The sequence below is a fragment of the Penaeus japonicus genome, unplaced genomic scaffold (genome assembly GCF_977035675.1).
Source record: "Penaeus japonicus unplaced genomic scaffold, GWHDUDI00000001_assembly GWHDUDI00000004, whole genome shotgun sequence".
Taxonomy (NCBI): domain Eukaryota; kingdom Metazoa; phylum Arthropoda; class Malacostraca; order Decapoda; family Penaeidae; genus Penaeus; species Penaeus japonicus.
The window spans coordinates 17,102,385-17,111,531 of record NW_028234406.1 but is presented as its reverse complement, the minus strand read 5'-3'; the positions used below and the strand labels follow the sequence as shown (position 1 = coordinate 17,111,531).

General features: G+C 37.5%; 1 protein-coding gene across 1 annotated transcript in view; it reads right to left on the bottom strand.

The window, feature by feature from the left end:
• Positions 1-510: 510 nt before the first annotated feature.
• The window catches only part of LOC122263488 (uncharacterized), a 19,739-nt gene continuing 11,102 nt past the window's right edge, over positions 511-9,147 (bottom strand). Inside the window, exons 11-18 of the mRNA XM_043031921.2 lie at positions 8,967-9,147; positions 8,589-8,716; positions 8,246-8,429; positions 7,915-8,065; positions 7,253-7,796; positions 5,357-5,522; positions 4,744-4,898; positions 511-4,585 (exon numbers count right to left, since the gene is read on the bottom strand). The exon at positions 8,967-9,147 is cut by the window's right edge and continues 21 nt beyond it. Coding sequence (XP_042887855.2) covers positions 721-4,585; positions 4,744-4,898; positions 5,357-5,522; positions 7,253-7,796; positions 7,915-8,065; positions 8,246-8,429; positions 8,589-8,716; positions 8,967-9,147 — 5,374 coding nt within the window. The 3' untranslated portion in view covers positions 511-720. The remainder of the gene's footprint in view (positions 4,586-4,743; positions 4,899-5,356; positions 5,523-7,252; positions 7,797-7,914; positions 8,066-8,245; positions 8,430-8,588; positions 8,717-8,966) is intronic.

Here is a 9,147-nt window from a genome sequence, read left to right as displayed (position 1 = left end):
GACGGAATAATATAAAAACAACAAAGCCTAGTGTCGTGTATAAACTACTATCTCCGTATCATGCACGATAACACATACATATGCACATACGTACATACAAATATATGGATCTAAAAGATGATTATCAATTATTTTCTTATCGTTTAGAAGTAGTGTCATTTCATCAGTGCTGTCGTGTACTTCATTTGCAAGTGGTTATTGTTCTTCTAATATAATATGTACATAACATTTTTTCATATGTAGACTTTACATGAAACTGTGGATCTGTATGAAATACCGCAGCAAATCCTAATACTTGTGATTTTTGTTTTAATTGTCGAACATAGCCGCAAAGCGAACATTCATAATGAAACTGACAAATAATATAATTGAATAATTTAGTAAATTACAATAAATGACAACTAATAATGATAAAATAAGATCAAATAAGATCACATTGGTTTATTCCTTTTGGCTTCAATTACATATCTTAAGTCGGGATGAATAAATACAGGTTAAACAGAATACGACTTTCGATTTACAGAACATTTATTATTCACTGGAAGTAGGATTTACCTTTACAAATGACGGTCGTCATTATCGATTAATTATCAGTTATATATGACAATTCATGGCTAAAACATTAAGATATTTCTATTTTAATATCCCTAATTTATAATATAATCGAAATTATTCAAATACCTACAACAAAATACTTTTAAAAGGTGTTTTTTTTAAGAATTAGTCAAGCGTTATTATATCGTCTGAACCTGAACCGGCTACTGCTCCTCCTTGGCCAGGTTTAAATTGCGTGGCCTTGGGTGGGCTAGGTTTCTGCAGTTGCTTGGGCGGGGGTGGTCGAACCTGCAGGGGTGGTCTAGCCTGCGGAAGAGGTCTCGGTTGTGGAGGCCTTTGGGTTGGCAAAGTTTGAGGGGGACGCTGGAGTGCAACGCCTTGTGCTCTCTGGACAGTGACTGCCTGAGCTCTTGCATGTCCTACGACTGGTTGCTGGTTCTTTGCTATTTCTCTTATCAATTCCGAGATCTTATCTGGTGCACCTCGTCCAGCTGCTGCACCACCTCGCCCTGCTCCTCCATATGCTAGATGCATTAACTGGGACGAATTCAACTGCGTAATGCGGTTTTTGGCGCCCGACTGCGAAGGCTGGCCTCGTCTGGCAGCCTCCAGCGTAACAGAACTCTGTGTCGGAGTACTCACAGGCGCTCTAGCTGGTCCACTCGCCTTGCTTCCAGTGATACCAAGAGATGCTTGGTATGCTCCTAGAAATGATGATGGGCTTTTTGTTTGTGGGACCTGAACCCTACCTTGACTTTTAACTCGGGGAGCTGGAGTTATTGTCGTATCTTTTGCCACATTAGGCCTGGTTGCCTTATCAGGGGAAGTACGAATCGGAGTCCCACTTGGGATAGTTGCTCGTGTTACTGATGTTCCACTGTTACTAAGAATTTCCGCTGCCATTTTCCTCATTGATCCTGGCAAACTATCTAGAACAGCTGGCACATTCTTAACCGGCCGAGCCTGTGCTTGCAACTGCGGACGCGGCGCCGACCCTTTCGGGGGTGTAGAGTCACCAGGTCTTGTAAGGGTGGTACCAGCAGGAAGTTTTGGTACGGACCCTACCGTTGTAGTAGTGATTGATTTTGTATTAATTGTGGTAGTAATCGATCTGCTATCTGTAGATGACTGTGTTACTACAACTGTTCTACTACCAGCACCTCTTGGGGAAGTGGTGGTGGTTGTAGCTGTTCTGCTATTAGTTGGTGAACGAGAAACAGATACAACAGATATATCACCCCGACCCTGTAAAGCAGGTGGGCAAGTGGACTTTGCAGGACTAACTGTGACTGACATATTGGGCTTCAGTAATTTACCTGGCGATGTGGACTGTTTTGCTGCTGAAACAGATGTGATTGATATGCCATGGGCATGAGACCTTTGAGCTAAGGCACTCAAAGAAGGTTTTGGTGCCGAAGACTGGGATGGTTGACTGGTTCGATCTTTCAGTGTGGGAAGTAACTGAGCTGCTGTAGTAGCTGATGGCTGCCCTCGAGATGTTCCTGGCACTGCACCACGAGCAGTAGCTGTGGATGCTGCAGAAGCAACAGCAGTATCAGCACCTTTTGGTGGAGGTGGTAATTTGGCTGCAGCAGTCCCTAGTCCCTGTAAGGATGCTTGGAAATACTGAGATACACTTGGTATATGTAAATACTTCAGTAACTGTGTTTGGTAATGTTCCAGTTGTTTTTGGTAATTAAATGATGACGCTCGATCAAGATCCTTGTTGTTTAGCAGTGTCTGAGCATGAATTAAACTTTCATATATCTTATATGCTTGCTGCACTGCCAACATATCACCAGACTGACGAGAACTGTAGAAAGATCCACGTCCTCTTCCTCGTCCCCGACCTGTCCCTGGTGGACGTCCTCTTCGTGAGATCATCGGAGTACCACCAGCATCACCTCTATTAGTCTGTCCAGTAGCTGTAGCTGTTGGAACACGGTGTTGGAGATACTGGTTTCTATTACAGAATGACTCTGCTTCCCTTAATATGTTTGTGCGACCATCTGATTTCAATCCTCTATATGCAATATATGTTTCAGAAAGCATCTTAGCTAAGTGAGGTTCTGAACCTTGCAGGTGCTTGCTTATTTGCTTGTAAGCACGATAAACATCTAGAAGGAAGGCCATGCGACGATTTCCATGCACTGGTGACGCTCCTTGGAACAAAACCTTGTACTTATCTTTCATAGCCTGTAATCCAACCTGGGTTGCATGTTCTGAAAGAAGCTCACGCTCATTGTCTCTTAGGTATTTCTTATCTTTGTCTGGTGAATTCTTCAAAGCAAGAGCTATTTCCAAAATAGTGAAGAAATCTTTCATATGAGGTAAAATATCAAGAGTAATTGATACACATCGATACATGTGTGCAGCAAAACTTCCAGGACGATCCACCTCATCATTGGGGATACGCCAAATCCCATGGAATAGGTTTGAGTTCTTTGGTTGTTGAATCCACACTTTACGTTCATTGAATAATCCATTCACTGGCATGTATCCAACTCTTTGCCAGAATTCACAACCAAGTAAGTAATTGCGTGCTCGGCTTGAATCTTTGTGGAATTTTGATGTGTGGTAATACTGAGCTAGACGATAAAGAGCCTTGTAGTGCTGAGGGAATCTAGAGAGACACAGTTTTAGTGCTGCCAAGCATCGAGATATGACAGTTAGATGATCTTTCTTCTCAATCACCTTCTCTTCAACAACAAGGATTTCATCATCGCTCTCTTTCATATCTTTTGATTTGGTTGTTTTCACATTGCCACTTTCATGTTCTGTTTTCTCTGATGCCTCTTTACTTTCTTTGTTTCCATCTTGACCACTCATCTCCCCTTCTTTCCTGGCCTCATCTTCCTTTTTAGCATCATCTGATTTGGCTGCAGCATCACTAATAATATCATTGACGACTTCTTTTATAACAGATCTCACTTCCTCTGATTCTTGACCACTTTGCATTTTCTTAGCAGGAGGTTCATTAGCAGAACCATCTTCCTCTAAGGGTCTCTTCTTTGACTCTCCATCTTTGTCAGCCGACTCCATGGTGACCGAGTCCTTCCATTTATCCTGTCCCTCTTCTCCCTCAGCTACAGTCACATTTATGTCATCACTGGATTTTTTCTTTTCCTGACATATGGCAAATGGTCCAGCTGCCAGTTCATCTAAGATTTTTATGAAATATCTTATTACACCTTCATCAACAGGTTTCCCTTCTCTCTGTAATAAGTACTTCAGCATATATGCATGAGCACGATAGTACATTTCTAGGGCTTCTACAGAATATTCTTGAGGACTGTTGTAATTGATCTTCACTGGATATTTTGCTTGAATCTGATGAAGATGCTTACTTGCCTCAAGATACTTTTGTAATATAGTCTGTGGTGGCTTCCCCTGCTTTTCAGAAATTTTACCCAACATGTAACAGTGTAACCATCTTTCATCAGGTAAGCTATCATCATCCCATCCTTCTTCTTGTATTTTCAGAGCTTGAGTGAAGCATCTCTCAGCTTCACTAAGCATATCTCCCTTCAGTTTCTCAAGCATTTCAAATGTCTCAAGACTAATATCTGGATTCAAATCTTGCTTCAGAAGTCTGGAAGCATGAGAATGGACCATGTACACTAGGCCACCAAATTCAACCCAAAGATTAGTATGGTATTCATCTAATTTCAGAGCTTGCTTCAAACACTGCACAGCTTGTTGTGCTAGAGAGAAAAATACCTCCTCATCCTGAATCACTTCACAGGAATTAAGCTGTGTTTCTAACATGGCTTTCATAGCTAAACCAAGTGGTGCCCATGAGTCCAGTCGATCTACATTGATAGACACATCCAGCTTATAATATTTGATGGCATTTGTCCACTCTTTGTTCTTAAAGTAATAATCACCTAATAGATAGTAGCAATCAATAATGTCTGTAGTTGGTTTAAAGGGAACAAAATTACATTCCTGGCTTCCTCCACAAATATATTCTTCAACACCTTCAGTCTGGTTCTCTGGTTTGTCTTCATCAGGAAGAAGAGCAATAATCCTGTTGGCAAAAATAACATAGCTGATATCAGCTTATGGGAATATATGATGTATGATTCAATGTTTTGATTAAATGTACCAATAATTCATTTTATATATTCAACAGCAATACTATAATCAACATAAGCAGAACTTTACAAAAAAAAAAAGATATCTGACCTTTTGAACAATGCTGCTACATCATCTGTTATGGAAGGTATCTGTGATGACTGAAAAGTTGGCAGCTCTTTTGGGACATAATACTGATACAGCTGAAGTGCCCGCTCCCAACACAGGGCAATCTGAGGAACACCATGATCACGGAGATGTTTGTGCTGTGGATAAAAAAATAATAGATTTTTTAAATGATTAAAGGTATTTTAAATTTTGTTCTTGGCATTTACATATAAAATTACATATATCCATGAAGCATACTTATATCCATTAACCCATTGGTCACGGTATTAAAAAAATGTTTGTGCAGTAGGATGGTTGTTTTACATGTCTGGCACGGTGCCATCCGCGTCTATGACCGACTCTGCCTTTGCAGCAAATCATGCCATCCGCTGCTAATGGGTTAATTTCAAACCAAAAATAACAAAATAAGAAATATTTTATATGTTACATTTGTAGTTTTGTAAAAGAACAGAAAAAGAAAGTTTTAGAACAGGGTTAACAGATTTTACCTGTTAACTCATACATAATGGCATAACCTCACATAAATATCCTGAACAGAAATGATTGGCCAAGTGCTTACATCAAACATCTCAACGAAAGATATTTATATGTTTACCTTTGACTTCTTTGAAGGATGAGAATAAAGACAGAAGGACACTTGTTCCAGGGCATGGTGAAGGAGCTGCCTATGTTGGCCTTCAAGTGGTCGATTCAGCTCCTCAATTAAAACATCCAAGCAATAGAGCAAGAACACACCATCATCTGCACAGCACCAGGAATGCCTGAAAATAAAAAATCATTATACCACAAGGGAAAGGCAAATAATTGTGATGTGTTGATATGGTAAGTTAAATAATCCAGTAAATATACATATGAATAAGATTAAATATTTTGACAATTCAAGGCATATAACTGACCTTTTGATATAAGATCTTTAGAATTACAAATATCAATTATTCTCATTCATACCTTTTTCAAACTTTGGTACAATGAATTCTGTTCAGTATTCATACTCTCTACATTACTGAAAACCATCTCCCAGCATCAAATTCATTGAATTCTTTCATCATTCATCATGAGTTAAGATATTTATGTCTTTACATCTAAAAGAGGGGACCACGTGGATTTGAGATCTATCTTTGATTTTTTTCAGCAACTTTCAACTTAGACCCTTTTATAGTCTAACCCATAGTTTTTAATTACTGGGAAAACTGAGTGAGTTTTTTTCTTTAAAATTACTGTTTTTTGGACAGTAACTCTGGCTGGAATTTTAAGCTTGGTCTCAATTTGTAGAGAAAAGCATTCAATAGATATCAATCTTACTTTTCAAAATATTAATCTCATAACTATGCAGCAGATGATGAAAATTTAACTTTTTGAAAACCATCCACTAGAATATTTAATCATGAAAATGAGACCAAAATGAAGACTTTTAATGAAAAACTATACCCTGAACTATCAGTTGCTTGGTCGAGATACATATTTCATTTTCATCAACTCTATACTATTTATAAATGAAAAGAACATACATAAATCACTGTTTGATATATGAGGCAAAAACATTCAAATTGAGATCATAGTTTTGTGTAATTCTCATCTATGTCTAATTCATCTTAATTTCAGTGATACATTAATAACCTCATTATCTTTTAAACACAAATAAACTGATGTGCTGATAACATTGGATATAGTTGGAAATAACACTATAAGTGACACAGGGTACCAAGAAGGTAACAAGACATGCAAAACTACAATTCAGTAATCAGTAATCCCAGCAAACGGTTGTCATTACTCTGCATAACATATTCAGATTATATCCCTTCCTCATTTGCAAACTGAGAAATGTAACAATCATAAATTATATATTTTTTAAATAACTTTCAAAAAAAGGAATTCAGAGTTCAATACTAGAAGATAATTATCCTTCTCCCTTTCTCCCTAGGCTCCATCCCCCATTAAATTTAGCTTTGTAAACAATCCAGGCTTTGTGACCTAATACTATTTTTCTTATGATTGATGGAAATAAAGAAAATGTATTAATTCAAAATCTTCCCAGATCTTTAAATACTTTCATAATTTAAAAAAAAAATCAAACTATGCAAAATTTTGTAAACTCAACATGTATACTTAAACATTTTATAACATATTAGTGAAGTACAATACAACAACCATTTTCTGAAAGAACACCATTATTCATGATTTCAGGAAGGATAAGTTGAGTAAACCAACCTCCTCAAAAAAATGTAAAGGGAGGTTAGCAAGCTTAGGTGAGACTCATCATGGCCGAAAGTTGTAACAAATGAATATATCTCTAAGGCCTTTTACCTTACAGTAAAATTAATATGAAATAATACAGACAGTATAAGTATAAAGTAATTGCTAACTGATTGTTTTGGAAACGATTTACCAAATATACTACATCATGAATAATGAAAATAATATTTTCCATCTAGATCCTACATATAAAGTAGAACATTGTAACCTCAGTTAATGATATTTTATTATGACTTACTTGCCAAGTTCATCATGGGCTGTAATTAAGAAGAGACTAGAAGGATATGGCCCAACTGGTCCCTTACTTGTAGATTGTGTTTCATCAAGTTTTATCATTTCATTTACTCCTTCTACTTTGGTTTCTGTGTCACCAACATCCTTTTTTTCTTCTTGTATTTCAGAATTGCCATCAGAAGGCTTTGAAGACTCATTTGACTTCTGTCCTGATTTCTCACTGCTTGCTTCACTGCCAGTGACATTTACCTCCATTTGTTCACTATTCATTTTCTCTTCCCTGGAATCCTTTTCACTGCTCAAATCTTTTCCTGCACTCTCTTCCACTTTCTTCTCCACCACTCCCTTAGGTTCAGGCACTTCTTTTGATTTATTGATCTTTTCTTGCCGACGCTCTTCATGAGTTAGGATCCTATGCAAAAGGATCCAGGGAGTCAGTGTTTCAAAAGGAAGGTCCTCTGCACTCTGTGGTTTCTCCAGTTGTATCACTAACATTAGTGTCAATGTGGAGACCATCTGTGTTATACTCTCATGTTCTACCTGCTCCACTGTAAAAAAGAAAACATTAGTATTCTAATAAGCATTCACTGAATATAATTTGTGTATGGTTTAATTTGACATTTCTCACATGTATGCATACAAAAAACCTTATTCCTTAACCCTTACCTATATGACTGTTATTTGTAATTGTTGTATATGCATGTTCAGTAATTTTCATAAGGGTCTTTGCCCACCTATTTTTTTCTTCTTCTGCTTCTGCCCGATTAAAACGTTTCAAAGCTTCAGACACAGCATGAGATCCCCATGTTATTACACCCTGTCAAAATAAAAAGGCTCTTGAATAAATTCAGATTAAATATTTGTTTATCTTATCAGCATCATAAACTGAGTAACTATATTCACTTTTACATTTTTGAAGTGCTTGACTCAGTGATTCCGTAAATGCTATTAAGATGAGAATATCAAAACAACTGATATCAGAAATAATGTTACCTACCTTTTGGTCATTAAGCTTAAAAAGTGAGTCAATAAGGATAACTAGCTGAGTCTGCCTGGTTGGTAACTTCACCCCAGGACGAGCTTTTGGGAGTGGCTCATGAAAGATAGCTATAAGGAGATCTGCGACCACCCTGTAACGTCCATCTGTATAATTGTCAACCACCTGCTCCAACATCTGTGATCTGTAATATAAAAAGAAATTAACAAGCAATCAACCTAAGAATTATTACAAGCTAATGTACACTCTTGCGGACTTTCCATTCACATAATTTGCAACATAATCCCTAGCAAGCAAACTAATATTCATCCCAATCATAAATGATAAACATTAACTAACAAACCTTTGCAGGAGGTTAAGGTGCCTTTTAACTTCAGAATTGCACACCACAGTATGGTCATCTGTGACACAAGTGCGCTCCACAACAAATTCCACACCATTATCTGACAAACGCTCAAGATCTGACAGAAGCTGTAGAGCATCAAAGACAAAGATATAAGTTAATGAATAATTTTCCTCTGATATAAATAAAGAAGATAGACAACAACAAAATATACAACCACTATTCCTGAAAATAAAAAAAAAAAGATCTACAAGAACTGAATCTTTAGTTTATGGCAGCTGCCAAATTTGTCATTAATAATAAAAAAATGACACCAACAGATAGACATGCATTCATACCATCATCACCAGATACAAAGCTCACTCATCTATTACTAACCAATTCCATATAAATTGCAGCATCCTCTGACTTCCCATTGCAAAGTCTCAACTGCGCCTGAAGCCAACGTAACCTGGTATGAAACTGTGGAGTTTCTTCCATCCAAACATCTCCACGACCAAGCATAAGTGTTAGGTGGAGCATGTCATCTTCTAGATGTTGGGGATTATCAGCAAAGGGG